This window comes from Channa argus, chromosome 9 (assembly GCF_033026475.1).
Source record: "Channa argus isolate prfri chromosome 9, Channa argus male v1.0, whole genome shotgun sequence".
In the NCBI taxonomy this organism is placed as follows: domain Eukaryota; kingdom Metazoa; phylum Chordata; class Actinopteri; order Anabantiformes; family Channidae; genus Channa; species Channa argus.
Genome location: NC_090205.1, coordinates 27815756 through 27834660, shown reverse-complemented (window position 1 = coordinate 27834660; position 18905 = coordinate 27815756). Strand labels below are relative to the sequence as shown.

Sequence of the window (18905 nt, the reverse complement as noted above, 5' to 3'; positions counted from 1 at the left end):
CCGTCCTCTGAGATACTTTGAGGATGTTGACAGCAGCTGTGTCAGAGCTCAGAGAGAAACTACAGGACGTTCCGATAGAGACATGGACAAACCTCTCACTGGCACCGACTTTTTACAGTCTAAAAAGTTTTTACAGTCACGGCAGAGCCCAAGACCAGAACTAAGTTCTTAAAATATTCATGTGAAATGACACTGGATCCAAACACAGAACACACACTGCTGTTATTATCTGAGGGGAAAAGTATCATTAACAAGGGAAACACAGCCTTAGTGTGGTCATAAGGACAGATTCACAATGTTTACCCCTGGCCTTAGTAGAGAAAAACTGAGGGGAGGTTGTTACTGGGAGGTGGCGTGTAGAGGGGGAGTTTTTGTGGCAGTCACATACAATGTCAGCAGAGCACAGAGATGGGATAGCTGAGGCTCTGGATCAATGATCAGTCCTATGCCAATCTTGGGACTGTGGCCAAAACACATATAATCTTTACTACAAAAACATTCAAACTCCTGTCTCAGGTATTTCTAGGTGCTTATATCTCCCAGAGTAGGAGTATACCTGGATCACAGAGCAGGTATTCTGTTCTTCTACAGCCATCTCTGAAACCAAGAGGCTCTAGAGAGTCTAGACTACATTCACTCAGCGTCTACATGCTGGACTTATGCTTATGGAGTCACTGCTGAGTTCTGTAAACTCAAATAGAAAAAAAAATGAAAGCTACATAACTTGTAATATGCCATTTTACTGTAATAGTATTAACAATGTCATAAAATATCAGCAGAACTTTAACCTCTCTGTTGTAGAATACACTGTGGGTTCTCTCCCGTTTTGTGACTCTTTTGAGCTAAACGCTAACTTCGCTACGTCATCAGTCAGCGCCGTGCGGAGGGATACGTGGAAAGGAAACGACAGAGGAGAGCAACGGAGGAGAGAAGTGTTTCCACGTGAATCGATGTGAGCATGGCTTCGATTCAAGAGCCAGAGGTTCAGTTCGCACAGAGGTTAGCCTCCAACGAGAAGTCCGTCCGAACCAAGGCTATAAGGAAACTAAGGAAATATATAAGTGTCAGGTCTCAGAAAGGGACAGGTAAGTTAGCATGGCCGTGTTATTCACCTAGATGTGGCTCATCAAAGGGTAAAAGCACTGAACTAGCTTGAAGTTTGCTGATGACAACTTAACAGTCCGTATAGCAAAAATAGCAATTTGAAAAGTAAATGGTCTCAGCCTGGCACCTATTTGGGTGTTAAAAAATAAATACCCGCTAGTGAAAACGTGTGGAAGTGAGTTAGCTTCTATGCTAAGTGAGAAGCTCGTTTATATGAACATAACTGTAACGTAGCCACGACAAACCTTGTTATTTAGCTGGTTACAACACAATGATTTAAAACACCCTGGTAAAATTATATCCACTTCCCTCTCACTGAAATCAGCTAGCTTGGTACCCTGGACTCGGCCAGTGTGTCACAGAAAAAGTCTTTTCTTCTCTGTACAGGTGGATTCACAGGTGATGAGCTTCTCAAGCTATGGAAGGGTCTTTTTTACTGTCTCTGGATGCAGGATAAACCACTGCTGCAGGTAGGTGGTCCCTTATTGTTGTTTGGCTTACAGATTAAAATAAACAGACACGTGAAGCTCTGCAAACCACTTTTAAATATCCACATGCAGCTCGTAATGAAACCAGTTTCTTCCAACTGACCTTTTATAGTTCAAGGAGAAATTCAATTCACAGTTTTAACAAAAAGGAAGCAGAGCAGCAATGTAAACTCAACGTTATAATGGCTTTTTAACAATTTTTTCGTGGCTGAAAATTGTCTACCAAATTTGCAAAATCTAAAATTTGTTTTTACTTTTTATGTAGATCTATTTGTATTTTTGAGTTATTAATAGTAATGAATTAGCTGTAAGCATTAGCATTTTCAATAGTGACAGTTTATTACTCAACTGTAAAACATAATACAAACAGATGTTTGGAGTTGTAATGAATAGTTCATGTTTTCTGGCTCTTTTATTTATGATTGGGAAGTGTGCATAGTCATAAGTTATGGTGGGCATTCTTGTAGTAGACAATTATCTGTAAAAAAAAAAGTTGTTGTTGATTATAAATATACCATTTGCCTGAAAACCTGTTCAGAGCCCAAATCCTAGAACCTTAGATGTGTTCATGATAAATTTGGATCTGTAAATGTATTCTACCCTTACTGGTTTGATATTCATGTTTATGAACTCTTTACTTTTCATGTGTAGGAGGAGTTGTCAAACCAGATCTCCTCCCTTATACACAGATTCCATGATTTCGATGGACGTAAGTTTCCCACGTTTGGTTACATACAAAAAAATCCCTTCAGGTTATGTAAATAATACTTGATAATAAGATGAAGCTAATTATGTCATGGGATTATACTGTTCATGTGCTTGTCACTGCAGAGTTATTATACCTGGAGACCTTTCTGCAGACTTTTAAAAGAGAGTGGACTGGTATTGATCGGCTGCGGATGGACAAGTTCTTCCAGGTCAGTGTGAAGAGAATCTTAAATGAATTTGCCCATTTTACACTAGATGTTGGTTCTAGATGCTTGACTGGACAATAACTAACGTTTTGGGTTAAAACGGGTTTGTGGTTCAGTTTTATTACCTCCAACATAAAGACAAAAGTTGTTTTATTCTATTTTATTGCACTTGATGCAATCAGGATACTATTCGCAGCATATTATTTCAAAATGCTTTTTTTTTTTTTTTTTTAAACCAAAACCACACCACTTATTTCCTGTCTTAGAGAGTATACACTTTCATGTACCAGATAAAAAATCAAAAACAATTAAGGATAGAAACATAAACACAGTTTAAACTGTAGATCTGCCAGGACTTGATTTGAGAATTGCTTGTTGTAAAAAACATTTAAAAAGCTCATTTAATTATCTTTGTTGTTTTATAACACTAATATAACACTGTAACACTAATGACAAAGAAAACATAATGATGTAGGAGAACTACAGCTAACGTATGGTTCTTTTTTAATTCGCTGTTTACTTGTCTACACTGGTTATCTACATTAGCCTCAATGAACTCCCTGACATTTTGCTCTAAGAGGGTGGTTAGGTGTTTGCTAATATATCTTGCTATAAGGATGAAGAGCAGCTCCAGACGTCTGGTCAGCTCACTTCTTTATCCCACACATCCAGCCAAAATATTTCTCCAAAAGATGCCCCCATCACATGTTTAGCAAAAAATGCAAAAGATGTGATGGGGACCAAAACCCATTAAACTATCTGTGCAATAATGTAGTGAAATGTGTATCTGAAGGCAAAATAAAGCTTCAGCCTTTCAAATTGGACACATTAAGTGGATATCTTTCAGGGTTACAACACTTTAGTACAATATTTCTCATTTTTATTGTTTTCCTCCAACTACAACTCAACATAGAGGGAATTTTAAATTAATAACAAAAAAAATGTAACCTAGGTTTTGATTTAACAAATCAGGACTTCTAAAACCACTGTAGCTTTAGATACACATAGAATAAAAAAATGCCATAACAATTGCATAAAACAATGACCCCCATCTCTTCCATTGACAGCAGTTTTTCAGGCAAACGGGACAAATGGTTAGATCATTCAGTGGGCTCCTATTTGTTATTAAAGACCTAAATGTGTCTGTAGCCCCATGTAATGAAAACCGTAAAATGTTATGTGGTATGACTTTAAATTAACTCTAAAAGACTTATTGACTTATTCTGTTAAATGAAAAAAGACTTGACAATGTTGAAAAATAAAAGAAAAACTCATTATGGTGTCAGTACACAAATCCTGGTTCCGCATTTGGTATGAAAATCAAGATACATCAACAACAGTAGACTGTTGCTTCTCTACATAGCTTTATTACCGTAACTGTAAAGTAAAAGTATATTTGACATGTTTAAATAAGAAATGATCTTATTTTCAAAATTTGTATGTGCTTCAGTTTTAGTGCCCAGCAAACTACATGCTGGCTCACTGCCCTGTGCTTTACATACTTTCAGATTTCAACATGTTTGCTTTGAAATAGGTCTTTTACATAAGTAAACTTTGATCTGAAAGCCCCCAAACCCTATTAACTGGCCAGTCAAATCAGTTTTTACTGCTGGGTGTTAAATTCAAACTCTGCAAAGTTAGTTTGTAACAGTTGTTAGCCAGCTGAGACTGTTTCTCAAAAAGGTGAGCACCTTGCATGGCACCTACCGCCATCGGTGTGGGTGTGGGTGGGTGAATGAGAAGCCATTTTAAAAGCTTGAATCTCATATCTCATATTCTGGCAGCAAATAACACAAACGACTCCCACAATGTGCTTAACCTTAGCTAGACATTCTGGACTCTCTCTGACATTCCAACATCCTCAACCTGACAGTAATGACAAGTTACCCACACTGTCTGGCAAACATGCCACTTGATCTGGTTATTGAACATTGTTAACATAAATAAATCAAATACTAAAATAAGATTTGTGCGTGTGTGCATGTGCTTTGCTTCAGGCCACAAAAAAGACTGCATTTAAACACAGATTGCACACAGAATGGAGTGTAGAACATACTGTTCAACAGAGACTTGAGATGCTTCTGTGTTGCAGTCTGGTCAGGGTTGATGACCAAATCATATTTTTATGCCTCTTTCTTTAACAGCTGATCCGCTTCATGTTCAGGCAAACATTTGAGATGCTGAAGGGGAAAAACTGGCAGAGCAGGTAAAGTATTAAAATGTCTTAAGGATGTTTTTTTATTTGTATTATTATTATTTTATTTTTATTTTTTTTGAGCACATTTTGAAGTAATTAAGTTTCTTGTTGTCTCCTAAGTTTGATTGAGGGGTTTCTGGAGCTGCTGAAAGTTCAGCTCCTGCAGAGTGGAAGCTCAGCACCCAGCGGGCTGCAGTTTCACATCCTGGACCTTTACATGACTGAACTGGCAGCTGTGGGTTCAGCAGAGGTACAGCATCACCTTTACTGTCTATCTTAGAATTTGAATTTGTGATCTATAACAGACAGTAGGGGTCGCCAATTGAGGGTGAATCTTTTCTTCTGGGGAGAAAAGTTAACTCAACAGAATTCACTGTTTCTACTCATTCAACATTCAATGAGTAGAAACATTGAACCCCTATTAAATGTGTAACTACACTTCTGGCTTGATAACTCACTAATGTCTATCAGTTATCAAAATTTCATTTTATCAGCTAATCACCATGTTTTCCAGCTCTGCATCCTGATGTGGTCTTCTTCTTTTTCCAGCTCACAGCTGATCAGAACTTGATCTTCATCGAGCCATTCTGCAAAACCGCAGCAAAAACCAAAGAGTGAGTCCACATTCATTCACTGTCATCACAAAGTCACACAGAACAGGAGAAATGAGAGAGTGAGACATCCTGTGGACACCAGTGTGAAAGTCCATTCTATTCACACAAATTTAAAGATACATTTGAGAATTTTTCATTTTTACATTTTCCATAGATATTGCATAGCAGCTTATCATGAATCTATCGTGAATTCTTTTGTTCACATTAATTGTGTAATCAGAATCTAATATTGTGAAAGCTCAATTTTATCAATTCTGTATTTGAAAGCTTCACAGAAAGTAGTCATTTCCAGGTCAGAAGCAGCACAAAGGATTTTGACGCAGCTTGTTAGTGTGATTGTGGCCAACAGCAACCTTGGCTAGTTCCCATCCACTCATTCTCTAATCTGTTGCTTCTTTTATTGTCTGTCTTACTAGTCGGAATCTCTTCAGAGCCATCTGCAGCAGCATCTTCAGCACCATTATCGACCAGGCTCCCTTTGCTATTGAGGACTTGATGAGAGAGGTGAAAGCAGCTGAGGACTTAGACTCTGACTCAGGTGAAGCTTCTGTAAAGGGCGATGGAGACCAACTGAAAGAGAACATGAGCAACTCACTCATCAAGAAAGGGAAGCAGGTCAATGGTATGTTACAATGGACTTCATTTATGTTCATTGGAAGATTAAAAGATATAAAACTCTTTTTTTTTTTTTAGATTCTAAAGCATAGTTCCTCCATCTTTTTAAGAATGTATTGAATCTGAATAGAAAACTTGTGAGGTTAGTGGGTCAAACTATTTAGGTAAAGATTTTTTTTTTTTTTTTTTAAAGTGTTTTTTTTTAAATGTCTAGAAAATGGAAACAAGTCACAAATTCTTGCTCTCAGCATAACAAATCATGAGCGTAACTTGTTATTGATGTCCAAAAACGTACTTATTTTTCATATCTAGTTGATTATTTTAACATTTTAATAGTTTGGTGGTAGTGTAGGTTTAGTTGCACTACAACATTAAGTGATTTGTGGGGAAAAGTTTCCTCTCAGTTATATTATTTCTAGTAATGCTTTTCAGGGAGAACTCGTGACGGAGCCTCTACTTCACTAGACAGTAACGGTGTCACTGTCAACGTGCCGGTATCAGTGTCTATAGTGACATACAGAGTGTATGAGAAAAGAATCACCCACCTTGAAAGTTTTGCGTTTTCTTTTTAACAACCTCTAATGATATTTGATTTTATCCAGCTATTTTGAAAAAAGTTTTTAATTTCAAGGTTAAAATGAATCTCTACAGGTCTTACATTTGCCTTAATAACAACTTCAATAATCCTGTAGTGGCTCAATGCAATTTCCTGCAGTGACTATTTATATTATACTTATATGTAATATTTGTGCTCCTAAAATGCAAATGTTATCACATTACTCATGTGACTAGTCAGTATCTAGTCACAATTTTAACTTGTACAGTGAGAAAATACACACTAAATCCCTACTTCTTTGCACTGTGCACATTCACAGAAAATACAATTATAGCTAATTACATGAAACACTGATAAAACTTAAAAATGTACAATTCATGACTTTAAGTTAGGGTAATTTGCAGCCTTTTAGATTTGAAAGGTGGTTAGTACCTAGAAGAATTCCTGCAAGGGTTAACACATGCATGTGGAAGGTCTAATATTAGGTAGTAGAGATGAAAATAAGCGGATGATTAGCTCTTTTGAAATGAAAGAAGTCTAACAGACTTTGTGAAGAGAGCAATTATGGGTAGAGAAGTTCTCATTAGCGATGAAGTGTGAGGTGCAGTGATACACGGCTTCAGCTGCTGACGTCCTGTTTGAGCCGTGGGATTGTACAGAATATCACCATAATCAAGTCATTACTAAACAAAAGACTGACTGTGAAATGACCAAAAACCTTCCTTCTTAAAAAGACACCCTAATTAGCCTTTACAATTCTGAGCCAAATTCTACATGTTAATCTTAAATGACTTCTATCGAGCCAAATACCTAGTATTTATAAGACAAGAGATTTGAGTTCAATTCATAGTTATTATCCTAGTAAGGTTGTCCACAAACACAGATGTGGAGAAGAACAAATACTTGGTCTTCCATTTCTCGCTACATTGAGAATAAGTCCAGGGTCCTGAGGCATGTTAAAATGTGTGATCTACATAAAAATGATGACATTATGTATGACATTAAAAATTACAGAACAGATCAAGCCACAATTGTAGCCACAATTTTGCACATAAAAAAAAAATTGGTCTTTATTTAAAGATTGGTTCAAGGGGTGTGAATAGTTTTCAAGGCCCTTTATGTGCTATACCTCAGTGTGGTTAATCACTCCATATCCACGAAGACACACCTCGTATTTTCACAGAAATTTAAACCACCCTCATTTGTATAACTGTACTTTGATTTGTCACAGTTGGCGGATGTGTTGTGCGCGTATTGCTCAGTGTAAAGGGATTTAAATCTAAAAAAACCTGTCCCTCATTTTACTGAAAAACAAATTGTCCTGCCAACTTTGTTTTCAGGCAGTAAATTAAATGAACAGGAGGAGGAGGACGATGAAGATGACGAGGATGACAATGATTTAGGTGACTTGGAAGACTCTGACACGGAGCTGCCACATGATGAGGATGATGATGCCGGACCAGTCCTACAGGTGCAGCTTCTTCCTTTCTTGATCTGCTGACTAAAAACAAACAATTCTCTGTTTTATTTGAATGCAGGCTGCTTGTTTTTTACTTGACATGTTATAGGTCAAAGTGCTGCATCCTGCCTCCCTGTTTTAAAATAAATCTAAATCACAGACAGCGTTAAAAGCTGAAGTGAGTTTAGTTACAAAACTATTTCTCCTCTCAGCTCTTCGAGTCAATGTTATTAAAACCTTCATGAAAACAAAACTGGAGAAGCACCTATTATAAAATTTATAAAATTTCTGTCTAAAGGAAAAAGGCCTTGTAAAAACTGATGGCATGATTTTAAAAACAGATTGTTTGCACGGTGATTCAATTTGATGTCCAAAATGTACAAGTGAAACAGTGTCACGAGAGGACTTTATTGTCGGACTTAAATTTTCTGTCTTTCATTAATCAGGTGTCTTTAACTATAAGTATGTGTGATGGTGATAAATTAGTTCTGTTTTTTACAAGGTGTGTGTGTTTTGCAGTTTGACTACGCAGCTCTGGCAAACAAGCTGTTTGAGTTGGCCAGTCGGAGCAGCTCACCCAACCACAACAGACAGAAACTCTACAGGATCATCAAAGTGTGAGTACACTCCAGCACTGTCCTGTTTATATGCTGTTCTGTGGAGGAAACAGGCTGCTCTAATGAGGCAACACCACCACCTCACCCAGCGTCACTGGGTTGATAAAAACATGGTATCCTGCTCAATTCTTCTGCTGCTCCCTGTTAGCAGTAATCATGGGAGAAAAAAGAAATTAAAGTTTCAGAACTTTTACCTTCATGGTCACGGTTAAAATTTTCTTTTGTTGATGTCAGAATAAAGTTGTGATTAATTGAAGGGTAGCGTTGGTATGTTACAAGTTTGGGTGTATTCTTGTACCTTTTCCGTTATGAGAACATCATCATTGCTGTGATTGTTCTCATAGGTCCTGTCGCAGTGCACAGTTTGACTTTTCTTATTGGGAAAAGAACAGAAATTCATAGTACAGAATTTTCTAAAATAGGGTTTAGAAAATGTATACATTTAATTAAATTCTTTATTATTTATCTATAACTATGTACTAGTGAAATCAGAAATTTGAGCTGCATCATCCGTGATACAGTCGATAATTAACAGTTAGGGTGCTATAAGATATCCATGCAAGTTCTGCTTAAAACGAATTATTTACAATTTAGAGTTCAGTTAATTTAATTTCAACATTGTTACAACTCTGGGGACTGTTGCACAACAGCCATCAGGTAAGCTAAGAGTTCAATTTTGTTAATGGCTCCTGAAGCTGTCTTCTGAAAGTTGATAAATCGAACCATCAGTTGGACCTGTCAGTCAACTTGTTATCAGATATATTTTCAATTAAAATTAGTTAAAAAATGTCTGTGGTGAGTAGGAGGGGAGTAAAAACGGTAAACATACGCTACTTTGTTTAGGCTTCATATATCTGCAGACTTAAGGTTCTGCTTTCCTTTCATGCAGTCACAGAATGTATATGGCCTTAGGCTATAATCAGACACAGTTCATTTTCATGTCACCACACGAGAGGCGCAGCCTTTTTTATTGACACAATTTTAAATAAAAAAAAAGCTTGCTGCATGTTTCTTTTAATTAATAGCTTACAGATGGTGGGAACCTACTCTGGCTCTGACTGAGAGTGAGAACATGTTCCCAAATGGACACAAAAACAGAGTCTGCTCTTTTTACTGCCAAACAGTAATTTTAGTAAAAATACCTGCTGTTTACCATCTGGTACCTCAGTCACTATTTGTAAGTGCTGCAGTGTAAGTGCTGTGTGACCAAGACCCCCCCTCCCCCCCCCAACACATTATTTATTGTTTCAACAGCTTGGGCCACTTGCAGATCTACTGCATAGATTTAAAAGTCACTCAACCAGCTGCTCAGCTGCTGAAACTGTGCACCCAAAGATGTCTGTATGGCTCGAACAAATTATCCAAACTAATGCAATTCTTCTTCTCTCTCACTTTGTGTTGACTCTTAGACTCCGGGACCTGAGTGAAGGTAGGAGCTGGTGTTCACACCTTTCTTTTACACTTGGTTTAGTTAACCTTTTTACGAATGCCAACACAGCTCACTTCTGAGTTCGCATTACAGTCTCTTAAGCTAGAATAGAGTTTTAAAATTTTAGAATTACATTCTTCAAATCATAGCAAAAGTTGGGAAGATGTAAAACGTAAATAAAAACAGAATGCAATGATTTGCAAATTCCATCAACCCATATTTTATTCACAATAGAACATAAACAAGTGTTAGAGCAAAGACAGATGTTGAAACTAAGATATCTTAGTATTTCATAGAAAATATTAGCTAATTTTTAATTTGATGGCTGAAACACATCTCAAAAAAGTTGGAACATGGCAATGTTTGTGTATCATCCCCTTTTCTTTTAACAAATGTATGTAAATGTCTGGTAAGTTAGGAGACCATTCACTGAAGTTTTAGGAGAGGAATGTTGTCCCATTCTCGTCTGATGCAGGATTCTTGCTGCTCAACATTCCTGGGCCTTTGTTGCCGTACTTTTCATTTTACGATGCGCCAAATTTTTTCTACTGGTGAACCGTCTGGACTGCAGGCAAGACAGTTCAGCAACCAGACTCTTCTCCTAAAACCTTTATGTACCAGACGTAAGCTGCCATAGGTACTACTGCACCCCCACACCATCAGAGATGCAGGCTTTTAAACTGTCCGCTGAAAACAAGGCGGATGGTCCCTCTCCTCTTTAGGGCAGAACAGGGCATCCAGGATTTCAAACTTTGATTTATCTGACCATAGAAGTTTTCCATTTTAGCCTCAGATTTGACAACACAGTAGCATTTCTGGATCGTGTTTAAATATGGCTTTTCTTTGCATAATACAGCTTTAACTTACATTAGTGGATACCTGGGGTTGCGTCAGGAAGGGCATCCGGCATAAAAACTGTCCCAATGGTGGGATCTGCGGTGGCGACCCTGAACTCACGGGATAAGCCGAAAGGACAAAAAAAGGGAGGGGGGGATGCCCAGTTATAATCCACTGCTACCTGAAGATCTTGCGGATCCAGGTTTAACCTTTGGCCTTGTCCCTTGCGCACAGAGATTCATCCTGTTTCTCTGAATCTTTTGTTACTATTATATAATGTAGATGGTTTGATCTACATTAGACCCTCTTCCAACGTAAAACATCTGATATTTTGTTTATGTTCTATTGCAAATAAAAAAAGGGTTGATGAGATTTGCAGATCATTGCATTCTTCCCAACTTATTGGGAATTGAGGTTGTATAAATCCAACCTAAAAATTATTATCGGCAGCTATTTTTAATATTCTCATTGTGTTTTGGATGTGAGAGCTGTTGTTGAACAGCATGTTGCTTAAAAGAAGTGTCTTGAACTCAGTGTAACTCAGTAAGTGTGCTGCAATAGTAAATAAACTGAAACTGTATTATGTATAAAAACAGAATGATTGTTCTTACTGTGGCACATTTCTCCTCTCAGGCATCTTTCCTCAGGATGAGTATCCAGAAGAGGTGTCCACAGATGAGGATGATGACCTGTTCGGCAGCCGGAAGAGGATGAAGAGACCTAAGGCTCACGTAGAGGAGAATGAGCAGGGTGCCCCTCCAGCCAAGAAGAGTAAAGGTACCACAAGTTGTCAGATTATTAAAAATGTGTCCTGGAGTTTTGGTATTTTTACTTCACTGATTTGAGATGTTGTGTAACCAAGACAAGTTTCCAAAATGCATCCACTCTGTTCATATTGTAAATGTTTTCTTGTGACTTTACTTGGTTATTCACTCTGCTTCCTGGGTAGTATGATATCATCTACCCTGTAGTTTATGTTTTAAATGTTTACTCAGGTTTAAGTACTCTGAACAACTGTTGGCATTTATGTCACAGATAGAAACCATCACAAAGCACAGTAAGGAACTGTGACTGGGACTTTAGTGTATATCTTCTTCTTTTGGCTTCTCCCTTTAGGGGTAACCACAGCTATCATCCGTTTCCACCTTCCTTTGCCCTCTCCATCTTTAGTTCTGCTTAAAATTAACATTGGTGGCCATTGGTAACCCAGGCCTTGAACAAACCTGTATAGAAATCCAGTTAATGATTTTCATATTTGATGTCCACAGGCGTTACTCCAGTTGCCCTCCCTAACCTTCCCTCCCCATTTATCCAGTCTTCGGATTGGCACTAAGTGTGTACTGCTTGTGCTACCATAGCGAATAATACCACAGCAAAAAAAGAAAAAAGACCATACTAGTCTCAATGAGAAACAGTAATTTTAATAAAGTTTTTTGGACTTATTTTTGTTTAAAACAGGAGGATGTACTCCCTCTGTGTACTGAATGTAACCACTGACATGCGAAAAAAGGGTGTGAGAGCATTACTTCATATGTAGTTGATTCGAACACTAGTTCACATCAATCAGCAACAAAATGAGGTCCACCTGTACAATTTAATTCAATCCAGTACAGCAGCTCTGCCTTACATTCTACTCTTCAAGGTTCAAATTTTTGTTTTTAAGTTGAAACTGTCACAAAGGGGATAATTCTTTGGGTTTACTATAAAATGTTAATGGGTGGTGGACTGGAGTCGTACTGGAGTGTATTATATTAAGAGATGGTTCTGTGGTACGACTGTGGCGCAGGAAGGTAGAGCGGTTGTCCACCAATTTCACAGTTGTTGGTACAGTCCCCACCTCCTTTGATCACATGTCAAATTGTCCTTGAGCAAGACACTGAACCCCAACTTAGTTGCTCCCGGTGAGCGTTGGCCAGCTGCATAGCAGCTCCCCCATCAGTGTGTAAGTGTGTGTGTGTGATTGTGTGTGTGAATGGGTGAATAAGAAGCAGTGTAAAGTGCTTTGAGTGCCAATAGGTAGAAAAGTGCTATAAAAGTGCAGAACATTTACCATTTAAATGTTTTGGCCCCCTCCTAATTTTAAATAGGATGGTCAAATTGTGGAATTTATGGCATTTATGCTGTGCTGGATTACAATAAATTCTACAGGTGTACCTGACGTTGAGGCCAATCGATGTATCTGAGTTTACTGTGTGTGTTCTGTATGTAAAGAATATTTACATGATTTTGTTAGTAATTTTCAGTGTTTTTACACCAACAAACTTTGTGTGCGGACAGAATGGGGGTGGGGGATAGAGAGGAAGAGAAAAAGATTATAAAAGGCAACTGGGTGAACAGAATGATTAGTTGGATGAGTGTTTGTCTTTGCTATGTTTTCTACTGGATTGATATTAAGTATAACCCTGCCCTGATTTTAAAGCTGCAATGTTTTCATATTTCATTTAATATAAGTCTTTTTAAATACGTCTTTTTTTTCTTTTTTTTTACAATGAACGAGGAATATCAATAATTATTTCTTTGACAGTCAACATGGTGCGAGTTGCTCCTGAATAAGGCTTTTGTCTGGATCTGAAACCTGGACTTAACTTAATATTATCTGTGTTTTCCATTTAAGTGAAGAAAAATGATTCATCCACACTGAACAAGCAAAAGAACCACTGTGGAAAAGAAGACGATCAAGAAGACTTGAGCACTAATGATGAAAAGAAGAAGAGGAAGAAAAAGAAGAAGGCAGGGCAGGGTCAAAGTGCATGTGATGAAGACGGTGCAGAGAAATCTTACCAGGGACAATCTGTGGCTCAGAAGACAGTTAATGACACTGAAGAAGGTTTGGAGTGTTTAGACAAACAAAGTCAAAGCTCCATCTCATCTGTAAAGGTCACAGAGGCAGTTACTCCCCCAGGTCGGTTAAAAACTCTGCTTTCCTCTGAGCTAAAGGAACAGGCGTCAGTTACAACCATAAAAGATAAGTCCTACAACACTCTCTTGTCAAACAAGAAGAAAAAGAGGAACACTTTTGAGCTCAAACCCATGGTCACTGCGATGGAGCAACAGACAACTGCCACAACAGAGCTAGAGGTGCCCCCTGAAGCAACTGCTCCAGTTTCAGTGAAAAAGAAGAAAAGGAAGGGTCTGAGAGCAGACTCACTAACAGATGCTGAAGCAGAGATCACACTAGTTGGTTGTGAGGCATCACAGGAAAAAAGCACAACTACAACTCCTGCCAAGGAGAAAACGAGAGTGAAGGCTGACAGGAACCTTACAGAGAATGAGGGTGAATCACACACCAGTGGTTTGAGCTCAGAAGCAGATGTCATGTCAGTGCACTTTGGGGAGTGTGAGAGGCCAAATGATACTAGAACCCCTGTCAAGAAGAGAAGTAAGAAAAAGAGTCTCAGGGCAAATGAGGCATTAGAGGTTGTGGTGGAGGGAAAATGGACTGATGCTGAGTTAACACATGAAGCATCACAACAAACCGCTGCAGTGCCACTTAATGAGAAAATGAAGAGAAAGGGAAAACAAAAGGAGAAGATGCATAGGGACAAGGAGGCAAGAGATGAGACATCTGAGGACACAACACTTGTAGCGGCTGCAGGTGACAGCACTGTTCCATCACTGAAGAAGAAAAGGAAAACCAATAAGAAAAAATTTGATATTACAGCAAATGATGAAGAAAAAGTCACAGAAACACCTCTGATGCTGGATGCTGAGAGAGTGCTGTTTGAGATCACCATGACAACACCAGCCAAGGCGAAGAAAAAGAGTCCAGAGCTCTCAGCATTCCAGACCAATGAGATCAAAAAGGAGTCCCAGCTGCAGATGGTTGGCAGTGTGGATGCTGACCTTGCATTAGATGAACAAGATGTGGCCCCTTCTTATAAGAAGCAAAGCAAGAAGAAGAAGAAGAAGATCCCGGTGGTGTTTGAGTTTGAGGCTGATGAGCTGGGGGCAGCTACAGAAAAAGAGGCTGGTGCCAAGGAGACAGCAGCGGGAAATGTGAGTATGCAATGAGGTTAAATGGTTCCAGTGAGACACAGCCAGAGCAGCTATAAACACTGACTTTTAAACCTATTTCCCACTTCAGAATGTTGCAGAGCCATCGACACCTCTGAACATTAAAAAGTCCAGAAAGAAGGCAAAGACTTCCTCGGGGTCAGCGTCTGACTTCATCACCTTTCAGGGGAATGCATCATTCCCTACTCCACTTTTCTGCAAAACCCAGAAAAGCCCTAGGACTCCACTGATCAGCAAAAAGGTAAAGACCAGACCCCTGCATCAGAGGGTCAGTTTACCAGTTACAGCACTCTATGAACTGCGTGTCAGTACCTGGACAAATCAAACCAAAACTACCATAAACCATAGAATTATATTACATGTTTACCATTTCAGAACATTTATAAGGTAATTTTTCCCCTCTACTCCATTCCAACATAACCATAAATCCAGTGTTTGGAGTTAGTATATTACTCTTAGTGGCCATTGTATCATAGCCACCTGTACAATGTACTTAAACTGCTCATGCTGTTTATCTTTTTTTAACATTGTCAGAAATGATAATGTGTTAATTCACTTGTTTATTACATTGGTCATAGTCTGAAGTTGTGTTGTTTGTTTGAGATGTGCATGAGTGTTAATGGTTGTGTGTGTGGCCCTGTGATAAAGTGTAGTGTACCTGTTCTTGCCTAATGACAATTGGCTTTGAGCTAAGTGGAAATGTACATGTAGGGTTTTATCAAAACAGCAGAGCAGCAAGTTGAAATTTTCCTGAATATTTCATTGGTTTAGTGTTGTACCAAGAACACACAGCCCTCGTGTGTGTGACTCGCTGACTATATAATAGTCATTTTTCCCCCAATATAAGGACTTGCACAAGAGCTGGGTTGGAGATCCCTGTCACAGGTATCACACTGTTCTTTTACTTCCATTGCAAGCAGGAGTAGACGGTTATGTGGACAGATACAGTAGCATTATATAAAGAAAAGAGCACCAGAGCTAACATTAGCTCTCTGTATATTATGTTGTGATTTCAAGTGACCAGGCTTTGAAAACTAAAGGACTTTCCTGCAACATCTGCTCCTAGAATCATAGAGGAATAAGCAGATTTCTGACATCACAGCAGAAGTTAAAATGTGGGTAACATCAGCCTGTTCGAGACCTGAAACTTGCTAAAAACACTTGCAGTGCACATCAGTGGAGGAGATGGTGATGGGTAGAGTGTGCAGGGGGAAAGATATAAAAAATTCCGAAGCAAAATTAGTGTTTTAATAACAGGACTTTGAAGATCATATGTGAACGAGTCTTGCGCTGTTCCCTGAATTTGCTTTACAATCTCAACATCACCAACAGATGCTTACAAATTCAATTCATTTTTCCTGTCATCCAGAGTTGTTGTCTTCGTATAAATACGTGTTCTTCACCATCAGGTTGGTTTTTCTTTTGCTGCCATAACAGAATATAGGCGCCGCCAATACGCCCCCTCACTTCTTCAGATAATTACCTGCTCTAATCACACGTGCCTAATTGGATGTTATCCAGACTTTTACTTAGTCTGCTCTTTAGTATAAATTCACATAATGTCCAAGCTTTTTTACAAATAGCCCTTCCTGATAATATAATCACTTTTAACACTTCACATCTTACAACCAATCTTACAAATGTATATGACAATTAATGAATTGCTTAATTATCAGCTCCGTTATAATAGTTTAATAACATAATTGGGCAGGGGGGCGGGGCTCCAGTGCAGGTGAGCTACCTGATATAAGCAAACATAGAACATGTGGCTGGGAACCAGAGTAGGTTTAAAAAATAAAAATAATGTGGTTGTATAGTAGCATAAGTTCTAGTTTGTTGATCTCATAGATTTAAAACTAAGTTTTAAATGATCCTAAATGCTTTTTAATAATCTATTTCAAAATTGTAATATTTCAAGTATTCACATTTTTTGGTAGGTGTAAACAGACCACAGGAACAGGATGCAAGGAGACCGTGTGGGAGCTGGTAGGAGAATACCAATAAATGGGCCTCCTGTCCGGGAATTTTCATACAGTGCTGCTATGAAAAATGAAAAAAAATGCAGCAATGCACACTGTGTTTACAATGAGAAAATGAACACCCCAGCTGGGGAGTTACTTACTTTATTTATTATTTGCTTATTGGTTTTAGATGACCTTTAAATGAAAATTGCCAACCCACAGCCTTTGTTGTGCAAGAAATTAATAACGTTTTATCGCATGCATACAAAACCCATATACCCACACTGTGCCCGTATAATTTTCTAGGAAACACTGGAATGAATATCATATTACCAACAATAATTAGTCACAGTACTGATGTCATTAATCAGTACGCTCTTCTTCTGCAGTAGCTCCATGTTCACCAGCCAGCTGCTCATGTTGTCTGTTTGATGCTGGTAGTCATGAGTTTGTTAGTGTAGTTTGAATGAGAGGTTTGGACATTCAGTGTTGTGAAAATAATGCTGTACTATATGTAACTTTTTATTTTTCCTATTTTTTGTTTCTCAGAAGATTCACATTCCCAATTCCGAATCCAAGAAGGTGACCTTTGGCCTCAAGAATAATAAAACCGCTGGTAAGAAAGTGCATGTTATAAGAATTGCAATAAACATGTTTAGTGGAACTGGAGCTCTTGTTCCTTTAGACATTCCAGAAGCGTGCAGAGCATTCTGACATGATGAAAAAGGGGAAAATAGGACTTTTCCAGTTCACTTTGTAGAATGTGGCGTGAATGCGTAGTGTACTAATATGAAGTGGACATGCCCTGCAGACTCCACCTGCATCTGATCCAACTCACCACCAGGTGTTGATCAGCTGACAGCTTTGACACTACAGGCTTCGCGGCAATTGTCAAACCTCATAAATACAAACACACAGATCTTCTACTGTGACTATTTATGTTTTAAATAAGTTGCTGGTGTGGATCTGATGGTTGTATCAAATAGTCTTCAGCAGAAGGAGAATTCTTTCGTTTCCATTGTCTTTATAACCTAATCAAGAATTCTAGAACACAATAAACTTTGAACCTAAGCTTTTAAGCAAACATATACCAGAAGTCCTCAGAAAGAAATGATTTTCATTTTTTCCACTTTACACCACATTTGAAAATGCCTCAGCACCTACTACACAAACCCTGTGCTGAGGGTGTTTTCTAATCTTATTTCCAATGTCTGAATGAACTTTGATCCTTTATCAGTAGTGTTTGAGCTGCCGAGATTCTGACAGTCTATACTGCACTGATGTATAATTACACATTAAGTCAACGTGTTAACTGATTTTGATTTCTCCCCGTGTGGCGCAGAGTTTAGGAAGACTGATCGGAGTCTGCTGGTGAGTCCCGACGGATCGTCACGAGTGGCTTTTGACCCAAAGCAGAAACCTAAGTTTGGGGTTTTAAAGTCCCCCCCCACACCATTCCCCAAAGTAAAGATGAGCTTGAAAACTCCAAAGAACACGCCTAAACGACGACCTTCGGCCGCAGACTTCTTCTAACTTCCTACAATTTGTTGTCTTTGAACTGTTTATTAATAGACTGAAGAGATGCATTGAGGTATTTTTATGTTTCGATGGTATCAGTGTTGGGTTTTGCCGAGTGACTAGATGTTTTAATAAAGTTGCTCAATCCAGTTTTTCTAATTTTATCAGATGTTCAGGTTGTATGTTGTGTTTGATACAGAATATTTTGCAACTCTGAATCTGAAGTAGCTGAAGGCAAATATATCATTTTAAATTTCCATTTTAGTGTAACGCTTCAACAAATGTCAGAGGACAGGGAAATCAAAAAAGATAACGTACAGCATATTTTAAATTAACAGGATCAAAACAATTAATACCATATTTAGAATGAAAGCATTTTTGTAGCTGTAATCATTCATCCTGTTTACTCTGCAAAAAGACTTTCTATGTAGGAACCTAACAAAAATTTGAGAAATTGCTAACACGTTGGGACAATGTGTAAAACGTAAATAAAAACAGAATCCAACAGATTTGGAAATCTCATGTTTATGTTCTCACAATAGAACGTGTATGTTTTCACAGTAGAACATAAACAATATATCA

At 38.3% G+C, this 18905-nt stretch overlaps 1 protein-coding gene across 2 annotated transcripts; it reads left to right on the top strand.

The window, feature by feature from the left end:
* Positions 1 to 885: 885 nt before the first annotated feature.
* Positions 886 to 18472, top strand: LOC137133172 (ribosomal RNA processing protein 1 homolog B-like). Of its 2 annotated transcripts, none has more exons than XM_067516464.1 (16): positions 886 to 1085; positions 1492 to 1574; positions 2244 to 2301; positions 2424 to 2509; positions 4651 to 4712; positions 4824 to 4953; positions 5253 to 5317; positions 5734 to 5939; positions 7829 to 7959; positions 8467 to 8564; positions 9974 to 9993; positions 11464 to 11607; positions 13445 to 14826; positions 14915 to 15085; positions 17355 to 17421; positions 18148 to 18472. In XM_067516464.1, the coding sequence occupies exons 1-16, from the start codon at positions 959 to 961 to the stop codon at positions 18336 to 18338; spliced, it is 3021 nt and encodes a 1006-aa protein (XP_067372565.1). In that variant the 5' UTR covers positions 886 to 958; the 3' UTR covers positions 18339 to 18472. The 2 variants fall into 2 exon arrangements, with proteins under 2 accessions (XP_067372565.1, XP_067372566.1); XM_067516465.1 differs by having other exon boundaries at positions 5734 to 5943; positions 7833 to 7959.
* The last annotated feature ends 433 nt before the right edge of the window (positions 18473 to 18905 follow it).

Coding starts and splice junctions, on each gene's coding strand:
- LOC137133172 (XM_067516464.1), top strand. CDS start 959: ATGGCTTCGATTCAAGAGCCAGAGGTTCAGTTCGCACAGAGGTTAGCC. Junction 11,608..13,444: donor TCCAGCCAAGAAGAGTAAAG/GTACCACAAGTT, acceptor TTTCCATTTAAG/TGAAGAAAAATGATTCATCC. Junction 14,827..14,914: donor AGGAGACAGCAGCGGGAAAT/GTGAGTATGCAA, acceptor TTCCCACTTCAG/AATGTTGCAGAGCCATCGAC.